This window comes from Carassius carassius, chromosome 12 (genome assembly GCF_963082965.1).
Source record: "Carassius carassius chromosome 12, fCarCar2.1, whole genome shotgun sequence".
NCBI lineage: Eukaryota > Metazoa > Chordata > Actinopteri > Cypriniformes > Cyprinidae > Carassius > Carassius carassius.
In genome coordinates, this window is record NC_081766.1 from 20,400,225 (window position 1) to 20,422,065 (window position 21,841).

The 21,841-nt window shown below is 39.2% G+C and overlaps 2 protein-coding genes across 2 annotated transcripts in view; one reads left to right on the top strand and one right to left on the bottom strand.

The window, feature by feature from the left end:
• LOC132155082 (retinal-specific phospholipid-transporting ATPase ABCA4-like) overlaps nt 1–5,594 on the top strand; it is a 41,799-nt gene extending 36,205 nt beyond the window's left edge. Inside the window, exons 45-51 of the mRNA XM_059563862.1 lie at nt 5–111; nt 181–322; nt 2,357–2,491; nt 2,573–2,676; nt 3,506–3,598; nt 3,799–4,048; nt 4,200–5,594. Coding sequence (XP_059419845.1) covers nt 5–111; nt 181–322; nt 2,357–2,491; nt 2,573–2,676; nt 3,506–3,598; nt 3,799–4,048; nt 4,200–4,319 — 951 coding nt within the window. The 3' untranslated portion in view covers nt 4,320–5,594. The remainder of the gene's footprint in view (nt 1–4; nt 112–180; nt 323–2,356; nt 2,492–2,572; nt 2,677–3,505; nt 3,599–3,798; nt 4,049–4,199) is intronic.
• A 2-nt stretch (nt 5,595–5,596) lies between these two features.
• On the bottom strand, nt 5,597–20,025 carry tecrl2b (trans-2,3-enoyl-CoA reductase-like 2b). The gene is made up of 12 exons (XM_059563861.1): nt 19,747–20,025; nt 19,216–19,267; nt 19,056–19,100; nt 18,517–18,620; nt 18,307–18,422; nt 17,723–17,828; nt 12,034–12,106; nt 11,919–11,962; nt 7,255–7,312; nt 6,893–6,981; nt 6,654–6,699; nt 5,597–6,132 (listed from the first exon to the last, which is right to left on the bottom strand). The coding sequence occupies exons 1-12, from the start codon at nt 19,909–19,911 to the stop codon at nt 6,005–6,007; spliced, it is 1,026 nt and encodes a 341-aa protein (XP_059419844.1). The 5' UTR covers nt 19,912–20,025; the 3' UTR covers nt 5,597–6,004.
• Nucleotides 20,026–21,841: the final 1,816 nt, after the last annotated feature.

Below are 21,841 nucleotides of genomic sequence, written 5' to 3' on the forward strand. Positions count from 1 at the left end.
GCAGTGCTTTGGGCTTCTTGGTGTAAACGGTGCAGGTAAAACCACAACCTTTAAAATGCTGACCGGAGACACAGATGTGACATCAGGGGAGGCGGCAGTAGCTGGATACAGGTAATATACTAACTATAAAGAGCATTTACATTCATGCAAATTCTAAACATGAACTGTGCTTTTCTTTAGTGTTCTCAATGATATCCTGGATGTGCATCAGAATATGGGCTACTGTCCTCAGTTTGATGCCATAGATGAGCTTCTGACTGGGAGGGAGCACCTGTACCTGTACGCACGTCTCCGTGGGATCCCTGAATCTGAGATTAGCAGAGTACGTCTCACAGCTGGACCCCTCATTCACCCTTGCCAAGAAGTGTTCAGTCTGACTTAAAGAAATAGTTCGCACTTAAAAAAAAGTTTTGCTGAAAATGTACTCACCCTCAGGCTGTCTAAGATGCAGATGAGTTTATTTATTCATTGGAACAGACTTTTTTTGCAGAGAAATTCTTTCATCACTTGCTCACCAACGGATCCTTTGCAATGAATAGGTGCCATCAGAATGAGAGTCCGAACAGCTGATAAAAACATCACAATAGTCCACAAATAATCCTTGCATCTCTAAACTCAATGAAAAGCTATCTGTTAGTAAGAAACATCCATCATTTTAACTTTAAACTATTGCTTCTCAACAATCTGCCAGGGGCCCTGGATACTTTAGCTCTGCCCCAGTTCCAGAAGATCCATTGGTGAGCAAGTGATGTAATGCTAACTTTCTTCAAATAGGTTCTGATAAAGAAACAGACACATCTACACCTTGGATGGCCCATGCAGGGCCATTGCAAAGGGGGGTGTGACGCCCTGTGCGAAGTTGACGTGCTTGGTCACGAATGGCAGTCACTCACACGCTCATAAGAATTGTTTGATTTTTTGATAATAATAATAAATAATAATAATAAAGCAATTAAATAAGTAAATAAGAATGCTAAAATAAGGTCTAGGTTTGTAGTTATTTATGAAGAGTTCAGATGCAAAAGACTCTTTAATAGACTTTTTAAATTTTCTTCTAAAATGGTTATTTTCTCAGGCTTCGATGTTTATGTTTAGTTATTTTACTTTAATTGGAAAGAAAATAAATTATGCATTGCCATTAAAGTGAAATTACTGAAATTACTGATACTGAAATTACTACACAGGAGCTTGATAAAAATGCTCATTTTAGAAGAACATTTCTAACAGGACTTAGAGGCTTTTGCATGTGTACTCTTTATATAAAGTAGTAGTCATTTTTTTTAAGTTACTTTTTTAGCTTTTTATTTCTTTATCATTTAGACAGGACAATGGAGAGATGACAGGAAAGTACTGGGTAGAAAGAGGGGAGCGGGATTAACATAGGACTTCGAGACGGGAATCGAACTTGGGTCACGTGAGCGCAGTTGCGCTGTGTATGCCGCGCACTCACCATTGCCACTAACTGTGACTCTTATTCGTATGTCTAATAGTCAAAAACGCTAACATCTCTTGTCACATCCATTTATGATTTACATGAATCATGATCGCATATTTTCAATTCAAAACGGCGAAATTTCATAAAAAGTTGAGCAGTTTGTATCACTAGATAGAAATGTTCAGCGTTCGACAGTAACAGACTATCGTAAAACAGGTTTCTTATACAATACTACTTAAATCTTTCCATGAACTCTCGTTGCATTGTGACAGTGACAGTAAGACCAGCCTTTTTAATTTGATTGGCCATCTCGATCATTTTGACATTGACGAGCGCTGTTGGACCACTGAGGCAGACCAGCCTAAAAGTTTAAATTTTAAAACTTTTTTTGACATCCTAACACTTTCATACCTTGATGATCATGTTTAAAATAACCAAGTTGCATAAGACTTGCACATGTTTTACAGTATTCTACAGATTACACTCATACTTGCCTCACTTGCAGCTGACAGTTTTCCCTGTTTAATCACTGTGATAAGCATACAGTTGGTGCATGGCCTTAGCGTGGCCACTGGAATTATAGCACATACTCATTCCAGTTCTTTCTGAGGCATGTTGCATTAAAGTATCCTTGACCTTCCTTGAAGTTTAAGCATGCTCAAGACATATCAACATATTGGGTTACAACTTTAGCATATTATATTAAGAGCATAAAATCCTAAAAATGCTATTACCACTTTTTAAAGAAAATGTTTCACTCTCCAATAAAAACTTACGACACACGACACATACAATTGTACACAGCCTTCCCACACTTCATTTTTTACACAAGCAACTACAGTATGTTAGGTTCAGTTGCTGATATTTTGTTAACTGATATGCATTCTGTTACAATCATGTATGATTGTGTGTTTTCTCTAGGTGGCAGAGTGGGGCATTCAGAAGCTGGGTCTGTCTGAATATGCAGGAAACTGTGCTGGTACCTACAGTGGGGGCAACAAGAGGAAACTGTCTACTGCTATTGCTATGATTGGCTGTCCTCCTCTAGTGCTCCTGGTATGTATTTCCTAAGCGTTCTAAGTGTCATTGTGCGAAACAAAAAACATTGGTAGAATTTAACCCTGTAAATGGATGCAGGATGAGCCCACCACAGGAATGGACCCACACTCCCGTCGCTTCCTGTGGACCGCCATTCTGAGTATCATCCGTGATGGGAGGGCAGTCGTTTTGACGTCTCACAGGCAAGAATTTAAAGTTAATGCAGAGTTTCCCAAAGACGGTTCATGAATAACTGGGTGTTTGTGAGGGAACTGCTGGGAGTTTGTGAGTTATAAGCTAATAATGAATTAAATCAAATGTAACATTAATATCCACAAATGGGGCTGCACAATTAATCAAAATGAAACTGAATAGTGATATATCTTTTTAAATCACAATTTTCAAATAACAGGTTGCTATTTAAAAATTAAAGAAGTATATTTTCATGTGGGGTGTGTTTTAGAGTGTAGCGACTCAATGTATTTACACATGCTTATAATACAGTGTTTTTAAAGAGGCTCAGATCAAAGTAAATAAAGTAAATCAGTAGCAATATGAGACATTTACATTAAAAAAAAGTCTTATCACAGTTCAAATTCACAATCACTGAATAATCGCATCATATCGCAGTTGTAAAATTGTCTAAATTAAACACCTATTAAAAAATATTTTTTTTATCTGTATAATTGCAAGTCACGTGACCATAAACCTACACCAGAGCACTGTGAACATCATACAAATGTGTTGTTAAATCAACTAATATATTTTACATCTAAATCTGAGGCTAGTCCCCTGTGTGAATGCAATGACAATTATAGTTTTTTTAGTGACTTAAATGTCTCAAGTATTTTCTTAAATAATTATTTATTGTAAATTATTATTATTATTTATCATTATTATTATAATTTTTTTTTTTTTTTTCAAAAAATTATATATATATTTTTTTTGAATCTATTATTCATTATTTTTAAATGAAAATTAAAGGGATGTATTAATTATTTTTATAAATTTTTTTTTTTTTTGCATTTACAGTATGGAAGAGTGTGAGGCTCTTTGTACTCGCTTGGCCATCATGGTCAATGGGACGTTTAAGTGTCTGGGCACAATCCAGCATCTAAAATATAAGTGAGTATGTTTGGAAAGCACATGTATTATTTTTATTTTTGGATTTTGAAGTATTAATTTCAAGGATGCCATTTCCATATTACCACTCTTCCTGCCTTAAATTCTCAACTTCCAAAGGCAAAACAACTTTAATCCATTAAATGGTCAAAAACAAGCTTGATTTGAAATGTATGAGACATATTAATTGTGCTTGCGGACAGGTTTGGAGGTGGCTATGTTGTCACCATGAAGATCAAAGCTGAAAAAGCAGGCATACCTCCTGATCTGGTCCTGGCTGAGTCCTTCATGGAAAGCAGCTTCCCAGGATGTAAACAACGAGAGAAACACTACAACACTTTACAATATGAAATCATCGCCTCCTCACTGGCACGAGTCTTCCAACTGGTGTTGACCAACAAAGAGAGACTGAACATTGAGGACTACTCTGTGTCTCAGACCACATTAGACCAGGTAACTTCACCATCACGTCATTAGCAGGTGTGATGTGATAAAGCTTCAAGTAACATATCTCATTGACATGCTGCACTCTAGGGACCTTCCATATTTGCTCAGCAGATGTGACTGATAAGACTAACAGCTCATCTGTTTCGCTGCCTTACAGGTGTTTGTGAGTTTTGCCAAGCAGCAGTCAGGAGACGATGATACTCAGCTCAGAGCATCAGTGCTGAGACGAGAGAAAAAGATCTCACCGCTACAAAGAGATGTGGCGAAAAACAGTTAAAACACTCATACGCTTCAAAAGGACTCCTGGGTGACAGTTCATTAAACCTTGTGTTTTATAGAGTTCCTAAAGCCTTTTATATATTTATACAAAAAAAACCTGCTGCATCTATTTTAGGTTTTAAAAACGTCATACATTTTTTTCATTAATACATATGTGTACATCTGCCCTCAGTCTATAGCATTTCAGTCTAAGGTCAATCTTCACCCACTGAAAGAAAAACCTCCACACATCAAAGGGATGATGCACCAAAAAATGAAAATTTTCAACATTTACTCACCCTTGTGTCGTTCCAAACCTATGACAAGATAGTGTGAAAAATGTTAGTAATCAAACAGTTTTAGTTCCCATTTACTGCCATTATTTGAACAAAAAATTTAATAAAAATCAAATGGAACCAAAACATAGTTATCAACGTCCTTTAAAATATATTTTGTGTTTAGCAGAGAAAAAAATAAAATAAAATAATAAATGTTTGGAAAGACGTGAGGGTGAGTAAAAGATTTTTGTGTGAATTATCACTTTAATTCTGGTGAATTGATGCAGCTCAGTATTTTGTATAAAACTCATAAGAAATATTCAGTTTCCACACTAAAAAAACTTCCATGCAATTTGAAATGTTTATAATGTTTACACATATGTAAATATTAATGTTTTCCTTTCTTGGAATTGCAGTTTTTCGAGGCTGTACAAATCTTTGAAATCCTGAACCAAAACACATCTGCACAAGCAGTGAAATGTTTTATTCCAATATAACTCTGATAATACATTGCTTTTGTCATGCTTAAACATCAACAGCATATGCTCAAATGAATTATAAATCTGTAATCTGAACCTGAAACTAATGCAAATTTGCAGCATTATTCCATCAAAGTTTCTTTTTATTGCTACTATTTCTCAGGGTCAGCTGGCTGGCGTTCACTTTTTATTATAATGCTTGGCTTGCAGGTGTATATATATATATATATGAGTGATTACACAATGTCATTTTGGCAAGAAGCTAACTTGACCATGCGAACCAGGCAAAAGTTGACCTCATGATGTAGACGATGAAAATTGATTCTTTTGGGGGGAATGAAGTGGTTCAAATGTATTCGTTAGTGAATATTTTAAGCCAATAGTTTTAATATGCAATAATACAGCTTTCAAACTTACTATTCTGTAAGTTTGTTGTTTTACCATGTCTTGAAAATACTGACATTTGGAAAACTGACGATCACTTATTTCTGGGAAATAAAATCTTCAGCAACATTTTCTTTACGACAAAATCACTCAGATTTGTTCTGCAAAATGTTTTAATGGAATACAAAAACTAACAATCAACATCAATAAAATCACATTGTACACCATTTTTTCTGTTTGGTGGTCTGAAGACCTCCAAATCAGGGCTCAACTTAAACTCTCTGATGTCAAGCAAATGTTATAAGTTTGCCAAAAAAAAACAAAAAAAAACTTTTTGCAAGACATTTCTGTTAGTATATCTTCCTCAATCTTGCAGTTCAACCTCCATCTATTTTCAGTAAGCCTCTCTTAATAGTAATTACCATTTACACACTTATCTGTGTCTGAATAAATCACGATGTCTGACAGAGAAACAATAGACTTATTTTGCTGCTTATAATATTTTGTTTGGTGATGCTTCCAATGAGAAAAGTGCATGTAGGTTCATCCTCCATCCAATCGATCTAGAAGAAGAGTGGAATGATGGCTGTTCTCAGGTCAGGATAGTCTTTGAATTGCTCAGTGTAGGTTTTATGCTTTGTCCGAGCCCATATAGTCATCTGAATAAGACCCAAAAATGCAAAAACTCCCACTGCAAAGATACAAAAGATTCATGGTTTCTATTAGATAGATGCAGCAAAATATATACTCAATAAAATACTATAGTCAGAGAGCACTGGTGGGAAATATTTAGCTTTTCTTCTAACTTAATGCAGAATATTAAATGTAGGTAATTCATTTTGAATCAATGTTTATTTTAATGTTTAATTTCCAGGTTTAGATTTTGAATCCCAGATTTTCAGTGTAGTTTTAGGCCCAATCCAATTCCTACCCTTAAACCTGCCGATGTCGCAATTCTCTTTTGGTTGGAGAGGAAGGGGTAGGGGGAAGAGCCAGATAGCCTTTTAAATGAAGATTTTTCAGGGCCACACTTGATGAGAATTATTTCAGCATACAGCAGCAACATGGCTGCCCGAGTGAACAACATTTATTATGTTTTAGGTTATATCTTGTGTTCACGTTTAAGGTTCTTTAAAGAAATGTTTGCCATTTTGAGAGAGATGCAGCCTTGGACTCTTTATTGTAGTGTGTAGATGGTATGTGATAAAATACCTGGAACACATTGTGTCATTACTGTGAAGCTGATCCATGATCCCACCTGGAAATAAATGCAAATTTTTCGATTTTACTTTACTACACATAACACAGACAATATTCCTCTAGATCTCCGGAATCATCCAGAAACATTTCACATGTTTATTGTAGATTTCACATGCTGCTCCAGACATTCCAAATGTCCCATTTACTGCTTTTTTTGACATGAAGTAGGTTATTCTGTGAATTTGACAAACCTCGTATGTGTAGTTTGGGCAGGACACGAAGAAAAAGAGCCAAGTGAATGGATTATTTGTGGGATAAGGAATCTCTTTAGGCCTGGATCCTGTTGATGTGTGAGAAAAGCATAAGGTTATGCAGTAATGGAAATATCTATAGCTAAGAAACTGAAGAGTTAAGGATTCTGTCAGGAGAATGCATAGTCTCTGAAGAAGGTATTAATGTAACAGATAATTTTTTCTGCGCACACCCACACAGTCCTTTATGAAAGGAACAAAGAAATGGTAATTAATCACAGTCACTAGGTTTTCATTGTCTGGCTTGATTGGTCAAGTTTACGCTCAAACAACTAGAGAGAGGAATCTTTATTAGGACTCACCATTACAACTGATTCGATTCAAAATCAGATGAACTGAAAAATTTCCAAACTCACAGACCTGAATAAAACGAACAAAGAGATGATGAAGAAAAACAGTTTGGTAAAAATAAAGCTACACTATGTAACGTGGTCCTCTAGTAGTTAACAGCTAAAATAATGTGGAAGAACTTTATTGTTCATTGTACCATTACATATGGCTATACAACATCTTGTCAGAGTAAATGGTCACATATATTTCTGTGAAATCTGTCCTTACATCATTAAAGGGGTCATATGATGCAATTTCAAATTTTCCTTTCTCTTTGGAGTGTTACAAGCTGTTTGTGCATTGATAAGATCACTAAAGTTGCAAAGACTAAAATCTCAATCCCAAAGAGGTATTCTTCATAAAAGTTTAGACTTGTACTTTAGACACCCCCACATGTCCACCTCACGATGTGGGGAGATTTGCAAAACACAGCTCAAATGTTCACGCAAAGAAAGAAGGTGTTACTTTTATTCTCGCTTAAGTATTGTTGTTGCTGTTGCCGCCATTTTGTGGAGACGCTGAGTGTTTCATTGTGAAAGCAAAACTATGTTGTTTGGCCTTCCAAAAGAGAAGGATATTCGCTTCGTCATGCCTAGAGCTGATCCATGCTGGTTGCTGAGGAAATACATCAATTTCGAGCTGTGGATCGCCGGATCGGTTTTCACTGTGGACGAAGCGGAGTTTGTGTGTGATGCTGTGTGTTTCATTGTGAAAGCGAAACTACTCTGTTTGGCCTTCCAAAAGAGGACACAACTAGAAATCAGTGGTTAATCTGTATTTGCAACACTGTCCCAGAACAGTTCAACACCAATATTCAAAGGTGTGCAGAACATTTTATGTAGGACTGTTTCCTGAACCTGGAAAAGTAGCCTTCTACACACAAAAGCTGTTTCTATAAAGTGGGGCATTTCCAGCTTTGCAAGGAGAGTCTGGCATTTCTGACTCACAGCCTGTAAGTAAGTTTTTTATATTTGAAGAATTTGCCACTAAAGATTTAAACAAAAGTTTTGAGCAGTGCAGAGTGGCACTTGTTTGTTGTTTCTCTGATCACAGATGCAGACAATGCTTTTATGCTTATGTGGCGTGATACGCAACGCAATGCGTAAAAAGAAAATTAATTTTTGTTTTTTTTCTCATCGTGCCAGGACATGGCAACACACTATGTTAAGGGGCATTTCCGTCACATGCTTGAGGCATTAAGCCAATCACAATGCACTGGTAAGCTGGCCAATCAGTATACACCTCGCAAGTGATGATATTTCAGATCATAATTTAGTTTTGTGCAAACTTCATATAGCCAAAATTGTAAATTCTAATTCTTGTTACAAGTATGGAAGAACCATCACTTCTACCACAAAGACTGCTTTTTAAGTTATCTTCCTAATGTATCCGAATTCCTTAGCATATCCAAAACCTCAGAACAACTTGATGATGTAACAGAAACTATGGACTCTCTCTTTTCTAGCATTTTAAATACAGTTGCTCCTTTACGCTTAAGGAAGGTTAAAGAAACCAGTATGACACCATGGTATAATGAGCATACTTGCACCCTAAAGAGAGCAGCCCGAAAAATGGAGCGCAGCTGGAGGAAAACAAAACTAGAGGTATTTCGTATTGCTTGGCGGGAAAGTAACCTATTCTACAGAAAAGCATTAAAAACTGCTAGATCCGATTACTTTTCTTCTCTTTTAGAAGAAAACAAACATAACCCCAGGTATTTATTCAATATAGTAGCTAAATTAACGAAAAATAAAGCCTCAACAAGTGTTGAAATTTTCCCAACATCACAGCAGTAATGACTTTATGAACTACTTTACTTCTAAAATCGATACTATTAAAGATAAAATTGTAACCATTCAGCCTTCAGCTACAGTATCGCATCAGACAGTGCACTATAGACACCATGAGGAACAGTTCCACTCATTCTCTACTATAGGAGAGGAAGAATTGTATAAACTTGTTAAATCATCTAAACCAACAACATGTATGTTAGACCCTATAGCACCTAAGCTCCTAAAAGAGGTGCTTCCAGAAGTCATAGATCCTCTTCTGAATATTATTAATTCCTCATTGTCATTAGGATATGTCCCCAAAACCTTCAAACTGGCTGTTATTAAGCCTCTCATCAAACCACAACTTGACCCCAAAGAACTAGTTAATTATAGACCAATCTCGAATCTCCCTTTTCTGTCTAAGATACAAGAAAAGGTGGTATCCTCACAATTATATTCCTTCTTAGAGAAAAATGGTATATGTGAGGATTTCCAGTCAGGATTTAGACCGTATCATAGTACTGAGACTGTTCTCCTTAGAGTTACAAATGACCTGCTCTTATCATCTGATCGTGGTTGTATCTCTCTATTAGTTTTATTGGATCTTAGTGCTGCGTTTAACACAATTGACCACAACATTCTTTTACATAGACTTGAACACTTTGTTGGCATTAATGGAAGTGCATTAGCATGGTTTAAATCATACTTATATGACCGCCATCAGTTCGTAGCAGTGAATGAAGATGTATCATATCGATCACAAATGCAGTATGGAGTAACTCAAGGCTCAGTACTAGGGCCGCTACTCTTTACGCTTTATATGTTACCCTTGAGAGATATCATCAGGAAACATGGTGTTAGCTTTCACTGTTATGCTGATGATACTCAGCTCTATATTTCTTCGCGGCCCGGTGAAACACACCAATTTGAAAAACTAATGTAATGCATAGTTGATATAAAAAACTGGATGACGAGTAATTTCTTACTGCTAAATTCTGAAAAAACAGAGGTGTTAATTATAGGACCTAAAAACTCTGCATGTAATAACCTAGAACACTGTCAAAGACTTGATGGCTGCTCTGTCAATTCTTCGTCATCAGTTAGGAACCTATGTGTGCAATTTGATCGCAATCTTTCCTTAGAAAGCCACGTTTCTAGCATTTGTAAAACTGCATTTTTCCATCTCAAAAATATATCTAAATTACAGCCTATGCTCTCAATGTCAAATGCAGGAATGTTAATCCATGCATTTATGACCTCAAGGTTAGATTATTGTAATGCTTTATTGGGTGGTTGTTCTGCACGCTTAGTAAACAAACTACAGCTAGTCCAAAATGCAGCAGCAAGAGTTCTTACTAGAACCAGGAAGTATGACCATATTAGCCCGGTCCTGTCAACACTGCACTGGCTCCCTATCAAACGTATAGATTTTAAAATATTGCTTATTACTTATAAAGCCCTGAATGGCTTAGCACCTCAGTATTTGAATGAGCTCCTTTTACATTATAATCCTCTACGTCCGCTACGTTCTCAAAACTCAGGCAATTTGATAATACCTAGAATATCAAAATCAACTGCGGGTGGCAGATCCTTTTCCTATTTGGCGCCTAAACTCTGGAATAATCTACCTAACATTGTTCGGGAGGCAGACACACTCTTGCAGTTTAAATCTAGAGTAAAGACCCATCTCTTTAACCTGGCTTACACATAACATACTAATATGCTTTTAATATCCAAATCCGTTAAAGGATTTTTAGGCTGCATTAATTAGGTAAACCGGAACCAGTTACACTTCCCATACCACCCGATGTACTTGATACATCATTAGAAGAATGGCATGTACGCTAATATTAGTCTGTTTCTCTCTTATTCCGAGGTCACCGTAGCCACCAGATCCAGTCTGTATCCAGATCAGAGGGTCACTGCATTCACCCGGATCCAGTACGTATCCAGACCAGATGCTGGATCAGCACCTAGAAAGGACCTCTACATCCCTGAAAGACAGCGGAGACCAGGACAACTAGAGCCCCAGATACAGATCCCCTGTAAAGACCTTGTCTCAGAGGACCACCAGGACAAGACCACAGGAAACAGATGATTCTTGTGCACAATCTGACTTTTCTGCAGCCTGGAATTGAACTACTGGTTTCGTCTGGTCAGAGGAGAACTGACCCCCAACTGAGCCTGGTTTCTCCCAAGGTTTTTTTCTCCATTCTGTCACCGATGGAGTTTCGGTTCCTTGCCGCTGTCGCCTCTGGCTTGCTTAGTTGGGGACACTTCATCTACAGCGATATCGTTGACTTGATTGCAAATAAATGCACAGACACTATTTAAACTGAACAGAGATGACATCACTGAATTCAATGATGAACTGTCTTTAACTATCATTTTGCATTATTGACACACTGTTTTCCTAAGGAATGTTGTTCAGTTGCTTTGACGCAATGTATTTTGTTTAAAGTTCTATATAAATAAAGGTGACTTGACTTGACTTGACTTTACAAAATATTGAGCTTCATGAAAAAAGAAAGGCCGAGCATAGAGGAGCAACAATGATGAACAATGTGTTTCTTTAACCTTAAACCACAAAAACACATTGCATTACACAAAATACACAACATGATGTTTTTTTTAGCAACGTCATATGACCTCTTTAAAATCATCATAGATTAATTAAATTTGAGTAAAGGCATGGTTTGGAAAATGGAGCTCTCTCAATAATATATACACACATATATACATATATTTAAATCAACGTAACTTTAATGTAGCTTAAATATTAAATATTATATAATGAATGTAGCTTAAATATTTAAAACACAATAATAAATACTGGATATTAATAAACATTTTGACACACATACCAAAAACATTACCAGTGCAGAGTAGATCTGAAGTCTCCCATAAGCTAGAGAAACAACCAGAAAGTTAATATGAGGCTCACAATCTAATGTAATGTGTGACATAATGAGCACTTACTTGGTGGGGTGTAGAGTGGATGGTTGATGTAATATGCCTGCCATGCTGCAAATCCCCAGTAATAGAGACAGAGCTACAGAATCACGTTTAAATTCATGTAAGGATCGGGTCTAATATAACACACAGTAACTGCTCAAAGAATCATTCCTTAACTTTATTATAAATGCAAGCCTTAACTGTATACTTTAGTTATGTTTACCTTCATTTAACCTCGCTCATTTGCATGCAGTGTTGGGAAGGTTACTTTGGAAATGTAATAGGTTACAGATTACAAGTTACCCTGTTTAAAATGTAATAGTAGTGTAACTTTTTCAATTACTTTATTAAAGTAATGTAACTAATTACTTTTGAGTACTTTTTGATTACTTTTTTTTTTTTAAATTAAAGAATAATAAATAAAAGCATATACATCAACTTAAATACAGTTATCTAATAAGCATGTGACGTGTTCTGTGTACTAAACTCCTGAAACATTGGTGTTTTTTTTTGAACTGCTGTCTCTTTGTATATGATGATAGTTTTCTCAAAATAAGTAAAATGCACATGAAGTGACACAGAGCAGTTCTAGAAATTATGTTTATGTGCTCGTGTATGTCACAGTGTCTGGGTTGTGTCCCTGGGTTTCCACTAGATGTCCCCTTTTCTCACGGTGTCTGTCACCTTATCACTTCCTGTTCCCTTATTTGGTCACCTTCCTCCTTGTTAGTATTGATTGTTCCCCACCTGTCTCCTGTTCCCTCATTATCCTTCTGTGTATTTATACCCGGTCTGTCTGAGTCTGTGTTACGGAGTCCTTGTTTAATGTTGAGGTTATTTCATGTCCGTCATCTTGCCTTGCCTTGCCTTGTCCTCGTGTCTTGTATATTTGGATATTCTGGTTTTGACCCTGCCTGGACTGTTTACCCCTTTGGATTACCCTTTAAATAAATATCATACCCGCACTTGGTTCTAACTCCGTGCCTCATTGGATCCCTGCCGTGACAGAAGGACTCCGTCACACTAGGAACCAGCAGTATGTCATTTTTCCGTTCCCCAGCCAAGATGGCGGAGCGGCGAACCAAGTACCTTCGGTTGATCGCCCTCCGCCAAGAGGGCAATGAAGTGGGTGCCCTGGCTCAGGTGTTCTGGTCCCTGGCCGAGGGCATGGGCTACAACGATGCGGCCCTCAAGGACTATTTCAATGGCGGGCTGGATGATCCAGTGTCTCATGAGGAGATGGCGCAGTTAGAGACACTGGAATTCTGGGAATTCGTGCGCTACCTGCAGCATCGGCTTCGGAGGGATGCCCCAGCCACTTCGGTCTCTTCCGGCGGGGTGGTCGTCAGCCCAGCACCACTGCCCAGGATGGCAACCAGCCAAGCGCCACAACCCAAGATGGCCACCAGTCCAGCACCACTGCCCAGGATGGCTAACAGCCAAGCGCCACAGCACAAGATGGCCGCTAACCCAGCGCCAATGCCCAAATTGGCCACTTTTCCAGCGCCACAGCCCAAGATGGCCGCCAGCCCAGCGCCAATGCCCAAATTGGCCACCGGTTCAGCGCCACAGCCCAAATTGGCCACCGGTCCAGCACCACAGCACAAGGTGGCCGCTAACCCAGCGCCAATGCCCAAATTGGCCACCGTTCCAGCACCACAGCCAAAGATGGCCGCCAGCCCAGCGCCAATGCCCAAATTGGCCACCGGTTCAGCTCCACAACCCAAGATGGCCGTCAGCCTAGCGCCACAGCACCAGATGGCCGTCAGCCTAGCGCCACAGCACAAGATGGCCGTCAGTCCAGCGCCACAGCACAAGATGGCCGCTAACCCAGCGCCAATGCCCAGATTGGCCACCGGTCCAGCGCCACAGTACAGGATGGCCGCCAGCCCAGCGCCAATGCCCAAATTGGCCACCGGTTCAGCGCCACAGTACAAGATGGCCGCCAGCCCAGCACCACAGTACAAGAGGGCCGCCTGTCCAGAGTCATGGCCCAAGATGGCTGCTTGCCCAGCGCCGTTGCACAGGATGAGAGTCTCAGTTGACCCTCCGGAGTCGAGTCAGGTGCCAGTTGACCCTCCGGAGTCGAGTCAGGTGCCAGTTGACCCTCCGGAGTCGAGTCAGGTGCCAGTTGACCCTCCGGAGTCGAGTCAGGTGCCAGTTGACCCTCCGGAGTCGAGTCAGGTGCCAGTTGACCCTCCGGAGTCGAGTCAGGTGCCAGTTGACCCTCCGGAATCGAGTCAGGTGCCAGTGAACTCTCCAGAGTCGAGTCAGGTGCCAGTGAACTCTCCAGAGTCAGGGCTAGTCACCGCTGATCCTCCAGAGTCAGGGCTAGTCACCGCTGATCCTCCAGAGTCAGGGCTAGTCACCGCTGATCCTCCAGAGTCAGGGCTAGTCACCGCTGATCCTCCAGAGTCAGGGCTAGTCACCGTGATTCCTCCTGAGTCCGGGCTAGTCACCGCGGATCCTCCTGAGTCAGGGCTAGTCACCGCGGATCCTCCTGAGTCAGGGCTAGTCACCGTTGACCTTTCAGAGTCAAGTCAAGTCACCGGTGATCTTCAAGGACTGAAGTCAAGTCACCGGTGATCTTCAAGGACTGAGTCAAGTCACCGGTGATCTTCAAGGACTGAGTCAAGTCACCGGTGGTCTTCAAGGACTGAGTCAAGTCACCGGTGGTCTTCAAGGACTGAGTCAAGTCACCGGTGGTCTTCAAGGACTGAGTCAAGTCACCTCTGATCTTCATGAACAAAGGCAAGTCACCTCTGATCTTCATGAACAAAGGCAAGTCACCATTGATCTTCATGAGCAAATGCAAGTCACCAATGATCTTCATGAGCAGTGTCAGGCCAGCACCAATCTTCTGGAGTCCAGTAAGGACACCAGGGGATTACCAGAGTTTCGTTGTCCCATTGATCCAGCCGCACGGAGGTCTGCTCCGCCTTGGGGGGCTCTGGTCCTGACCACATGGCTGTGGTGGTCTTCTGCTCCGCCCTGGGGGCCTTCCGCCCTGACCACACGGTTGTGGGGGTCTTCTGCTCCGCCCTGGAGGACTCTGGCTTCGTCCACAAGGACGTGGTGGTCTTCTGCTCTGCCCTGGGGGGCTTCCGTCCTGACCACATGGTTGTGGTGGTCTTCTGCTCCGCCCTGGGAGGCTTCCGCCCTGACCACACGGTTGTGGTGGTCCTCTGCTCCGCCCTGGGGGAATCCAGTCTCCACCACACGGACGGTGTGGTCTTCTGCCCCGCCCTGGAGGGGCTTCATGTTGTTTTTTGTTTTTGTGTTCACTCCTGTCCCTGTTCCTCTCTGTGAGCCTGGCCCTCCGTCCCTCCCCCTGAACCTCCTCCGGTCCTCCTCCCTCCTGGTCTCTCTGTTTTGTGTCTACACTTCTGGTATCTGTTCCCCATGATTTTTTTTTCTGGCCCTCCGTCTCTACCCCTGAGCCTCCACCTGTCCGCCTCCCTCCTGGTCTCTGTTTTGTGTCTGTCGTGGAGCGTCTGGGAGCCGCTCCGTAGAGGGGGGGTACTGTCACAGTGTCTGGGTTGTGTCCCTGGGTTTCCACTAGATGTCCCCCTTTCTCACGGTGTCTGTCACCTTATCACTTCCTGTTCCCTTATTTGGTCACCTTCCTCCTTGTTAGTATTGATTGTTCCCCACCTGTCTCCTGTTCCCTCATTATCCTTCTGTGTATTTATACCCGGTCTGTCTGAGTCTGTGTTACGGAGTCCTTGTTTAATGTTGAGGTTATTTCATGTCCGTCATCTTGCCTTGCCTTGCCTTGTCCTCGTGTCTTGTATATTTGGATATTCTGGTTTTGACCCTGCCTGGACTGTTTACCCCTTTGGATTACCCTTTAAATAAATATCATACCCGCACTTGGTTCTATCTCCGTGCCTCATTGGATCCCTGCCGTGACAGTGTACTCCTATATTGAGATGGCAGAGGTTGAAAACACTGCGAGCTTCAGTAGGCCTATGTGTAGTCAATGAAACCATGTCTTTGCCATTAATTTACAGGATGGGCAGACTGGGTAAAAAATTCGGACTGGAAAATTCAAACTCATACAAACAAATTCATGGACAAAACTATTTTTTGTATGGACCTGACATAAAAAAGGTTTAAATCTTTAATTTGGGGACATGCTAAATAATTAAAAGTTCTCTCCTGAACTGCACCTTCACTTTCCATTTTTCTCTCCAGTCTCTTTATTTTGCCCTGTTATCCATCTCTCTCATGACTTTAATACTCAAGATTGAACAAAACTATACTTTACAATACAATACTCTACAATACTACAATATCTTTATAGAAAAATCCTAATACTGTACACGAGTCATGTTTTTCCCTTACAAAAATTAACCTTGCTTTTATTATCCTATATAAAAGTAAAATAACCTTGTTTTGTTTTTTGTTTTTTTTTGCAAATGGATTTGTATTTATTTTTAAATAAATACATTTGTAAAATAATGTTACATTTTTGGTTACCCCAGTTAAACAATAGTAACCATTTTCTCTGGATTTATAGTTAAATGTTAAAATGTTAATTTTCGTAAGGGTTGTGTTGTTGTCTGTCGTAGCTCCCCCTAAACCTATAAAAAAAACTCTCTCTCTCTCTCTCTCTCTCTCTCTCTCTCTCTCTCTCTCTCTCTCTCTCTCTCTCTCTCTCTCTCTCTCTCTCTCTCTCTCTCTCTCTCTCTCTCTCTCTCTCTCTCTCTCTCTCTCTCTCTCTCTCTCTCTCTCTCTCGCGCATTGATTACTCGGAGTCTGATCCAAACCGTTTGGCGGAGGCGCGGAGAGCGCGCGAGTCATGACTAACACTTCATGACTTATTAGAGATTTAATGATCATATGGCGGATTCGCAAATGATCGCTTTAGTACATTCGGCAGGCAATTATACAATAATGATGTTAAATAGTGGGGCAAAATCGGCTGCCAGGCCACCGGGAATTGTCCCGGTTCTCCCGGTGTCCAGTCCGCGCCTGGTTTCCAACACGCAGAATGTGCAAGTCTTATAGGCTATTGCATTTTGGGGGCTTTATATTCACAGACACTAGTCCATGTCATGTTTTGATTCAAGTGTACTGACCTACTTTTGATTTAGTCATCCAAAATGTGGCATATTCCGTCCGCGTTAGGCATTTCGTTTTTATGACTTGATTCTACGAACCAGACTGTATTTCCGCATCCCGGAAATTATTAGGGCGGTATGTCTCAGAATAGTCAGCGAAGAAATCAGTTAAATCTGTATGTGGATGTGTGTAAATATTCAAATGTAATCCCCTTTGTAATCGTTAAAAATTTCATAAGTAACTGTCATTTAATTACTCATTTTTTCGTAGTAACTGTAACTAATTACAGTTACAATAATTTTGTAATTAAATTACGTAACGCCGTTACATGTAACTAGTTACTCCCCAACACTGTTTGCATGATTAGCATTCACATGAGCAGGAAATATTTTGAATGACTCTTCCATATGGTCACACCATATGTATTCTGAGTGTGTTGAAAGATACAGTAGGGGCATCATTTAAACCAGCAAGAGGACTCTTAATGGAAAGCAGCCAAATATTCCCCCCAAAGCTCCTCAACGCTTCACTGACACCACTGAACTAATGCCAATGTCATAAGCACTTCAGACACATTAGCTAATGTGCCAAAGACAGTAAATACTGTGACAATTTCATATGAAATAAAAAACAGACATACACATACCATCATGATGGTGCGTAAAGGTAATGTTCCGTCAGAAAAGCGATGGATAAAAATAGTTTCCACAAGCCTCTTAATGTAATGAAGAGAGTGGCACCAGTAAGCCAGCCTGAATCAGCAGGGTCAAATATAAATCACAAACGTTTTGCCACACCTTTGGTATATTATTCAATATTGATTTTCACACTGAAAAAGTTAGCTGTACTTTTTCAAACTTAAAAAAAAATGTGATTCATGCAGTAACATCTAAATCAGAAATACTATTTAACACCAGCGGTTCTCAACTCTGGCGCTCGAGGTCCACTTTCCTGCAGAGTTTGGCTCCAGCCCTAATCAAACACACCTGAACATGCAGATCAAGGTCTTCAGGAGTTACTGGCAGGTGAGTTTGATTTAAGGTTGGCGCTAAACTCAGGAAAGTGGACCTCGAGTGGCAGAGTTGAGAACCACTTGGTTACACAAACAAAGTTGAATGCAATAGTTAGATCAGGCATTTAAGAGACAGAAAGGATTTGTAATAGTGTGTTTATGTCTATAAGCACATCAAGTTCAGCTCATCTGAATAAGGGTTTTCACTCGGAACTCACTTGACAACTTTAAATGGACTTTGGGTGTAGTCAAACTCGAAACCGTAGATGTATGGAAGCCGATAGTAGAACAGGAGGTAAACGAAAAGAGGCCCAAGACACTCTGCCAGAAATACCTACGATCAGCCCCAAACAAAACCACCATTATTGTCATACACATTATATGAGCTGCTATAGTCTTAATGAGCATGTATCAGATGCTTTCTTTACCATAGTCCAGCCTAACTGTGGGCCGAGGTCCTGGAAGAACATTGTTGCGGTCGTGCCAACCGGTAGATCCTCCAGCACATCATCATCACTGAGGGCCTTTCCCTCTGAGAATCAATCAGCTCAGTCATAATACGAAGAAATGTCAAAATAAATGCACGTCAGTTAAAAGATTTGTATAAAAATGACAACTTTTCTTGTTTATATATTGTTAACAAACTGAAGTTTTCTCTCTCCTGCATTCTCCATTGTGATATGAAGCCTGATATTCTATCAGGAGAAGTGCAGACGTGCACATATGCGTCACAGCTGTTGCAGATCTAAGATTGGAAACGCATCTGGCTACTGTACTAGACTTTAATTCTTCTAGAGTTTTTTTTTTTTGTGTGTAAACAAACATTTTAGAAATTGCAACGGAATACACAGGATGTCAGACAGAACTTAATAGAATGACTTAAAAAGTAAAATAATAATAATAATAATAATAATAAATTATGTAACAAACAAATAAATAAATAAAATAGACGAATGGGAAATTTTACCTGGATGCAGCTTCAGTGCCTGTCTTGATGGATAAAACTTGGGGTCTGCAGGGATTTCAAGAATTGTAATATTTTAAACAGCTTGGTCATATTACATCATGTATGTATGCTGCACAGTTTGAGTAAGCATATACGATTGTGTAAGAACAAAAGCACTTACAAATTTTGTGCAGCAAGGTCTTGATCTCTGCGATGGTGGCGTTGGGCTCCACCTGAGAAAGTTCAAGAATTGTTTTTTTCAGTAACTCCCACACATGAGGCCTTTGTTTACTCAAATAGGATTTCTGACCCAACGCCAAAACAAAAGCTAAAACAAAAACCATTATTTTTATTTATTTATTTATTTAATTTTTTTCTAAATTGAAATAAAACTGAAATACAATTCATTATAAATATTGAAAGTGTATATTGATATAAAAATATACATCTAAAATCTATTATTTCAGTTAGTTGTCAAAACAACATTTTTAATTTTCATTTAAAGTATTAAAATGACAAACTGAAATCAAAATTAATTAAAAGTTAATAGAAATATCTTTTAAAAAGTAATACTATTAAAAATGACAACAACAAAATCACCAAATATAACATAAAAATAATATTAGAAAATAAAAATAACAAATAATTCAAAAATGTTAATAAATACCATAGCAGTACATTAGCAATACTAAAATAACACTGCTAAATGCACCTTATCCAGGTAGCAGAGTTGTGCCTTGTTCTTGAGGTCCAGGATCTCCACCTCAAAAAATACATAATTCTTATTAACGGTGGTCCCAGCTTTCAGGCCGTGGTCACATCTGGCCTTTATGAATTGGGCTACGGTGAAGAGACTCCTTAAATCCACACATTGCATGATGCCTGCTGAGGGCTGTAGGTGAGCCCTGGTTTTGGTGGTTGGTGTACAGATGCGATCAGACCCTTACAGCCACATGGTAAGAGATGGAATGCTTATGATGACCTCACAGCCATATCGAGTTGAGTATCGCAGCCAGAGTATCTTGTTGACAAAGTTAAATAGTTTTGCTCAGGTTACCACAATTTGAGGTTTCAAACACTGTCAAGCTTGCATGACTTTTCATTTCCAGAAAACGGGGGCCTGTTATATGAGTATCTGTGATCGGTGTCTGCAGAAATATGTTTGCCATGTAGTCAACACACAGTGCAGGCTTATGCACACGGACGCACACCCGTGAAGAGACGTGAGGGGCATGTCTTGGATTTGAGCTGCAGGCTGGTCTATATTTGTCTCTGAGGGGCAATTTATCAGCCCCGCTGCACCCTGCCTCACAGACCTCTGAACCCCAATAACACTGTCAACCATCATTTCATCAAGTGCTTTGAGTTTAATCCTTCTGGTAAGGGGAGACGACCCCCCCATCACGCTTTAACTGTATCCAGCCTTTTATTGATATTCTAGCCTTGATTACTGGCTTGAAGTATGAAGAAAAGTGGAGCAGAGCATTGCTGAGAATGATATCAGCCCTGCTGTGAAAGAGTAGATGTGACCACACACACAGATCACCGGAACACTCTCAACCTCTTAGTCTATGTATCAAATGAAAAAGTTTCCTGAATAATAATAATAATAATAATAATAATAACTGTTTTCTAAATTTAAAATTGTTAAAAATCATTAATGTTTTTCTACTTTTATTCGACATTAACACGGTTACTGTAAATCTAGAGATCACCTAACATGTTTACAACCAATGTCAATATGGATTATGTTTGTTTTGTGTATTTATGTCTGACAATTGCTATGCACTAAATAATACTAATGATGATGATAATAAAAAATAAAAAACTTCTTGAACATCTATCTCACTTCAGCACGAATGACTGTAAAAAGCCAAATAATTTATGTAAACAACAAAAATATTTTATAAAATATATTCTGAAATATTAAAATATGTGTTTTTATTAACCATCAAAATGCATTTGGGTCAATTTTGACTTGGAAGATAAATGTATTATTATTATTATTATTATTATTATGAATGCATAATTTTCAGTACAGGAACCAAACTTTGTAAATGTGGCAAGGCTAGTAAAATGCATATTTTGCTAAAATATGTTTTATTAGATATATACCTTTTTTAAATGTACTTCTTTTGTACACAATTTATTAATATTTAATTTTTCACCTTATTATAATGGTGTTGTTATGTGCTATTCTTTAGAACCACTTGAAGACATGAATTAGTAATACCCAATAGGGTTATGGTTAGAACCAATAATCATAATTGTATACAACCATAACCAGAAGATTGTCAATGTAATTAATATACTGGTTTAGCTTTAGTTAAAGCTATTTAATAATTAACTAAGCATTCTGTTAATTCACAAGTAAGTCATGGGGACACATATGGCAAAAACAGTTCATTAAATGCAGTAATATAACCCATCCATCTAATTCAGATATTTTAGCTCTTCTATTTGAAACAGAACATCTGTGGGGAAAAAGTAAAGCCAAAATGTAATTCAAGTAATTACCTCAAAATAGGCGACTCTATTAATGACTCCATGTCTCCTCCAGTCCTCCAGATGAAAACCATGCCACACAATCGTCTCCCAGCCTCTTAAAGAATCCATGTTTTCATCCAGCATGTCCATATGAGCAGAAGAGGCCATAACTCCTCATATAACCCTGCCTTGCCTTTGTTGAATGAGATGTTATCAGCCCACTAAATATCTCCTGCTGAATCCTAATGAGAATGTCAAATGGAGAGTAACTGCTCTCCAGAGCTGGAAATAAATAGACAGTTGTCTCCAGTGATCAATAC

Excerpts from the sequence above, each read along its gene's own strand:
- tecrl2b (XM_059563861.1), bottom strand. The coding sequence starts at position 19,911 with ATGCAATGTGTGGATTTAAGGAGTCTCTTCACCGTAGCCCAATTCATA. Across the intron at positions 19,268-19,746 it reads AACTCTGCTACCTGGATAAG|GTGGAGCCCAACGCCACCAT; the intron begins GTGCATTTAGCA and ends GAACTTTCTCAG. Across the intron at positions 18,423-18,516 it reads CACAGTTAGGCTGGACTATG|GTATTTCTGGCAGAGTGTCT; the intron begins GTAAAGAAAGCA and ends GGCTGATCGTAG.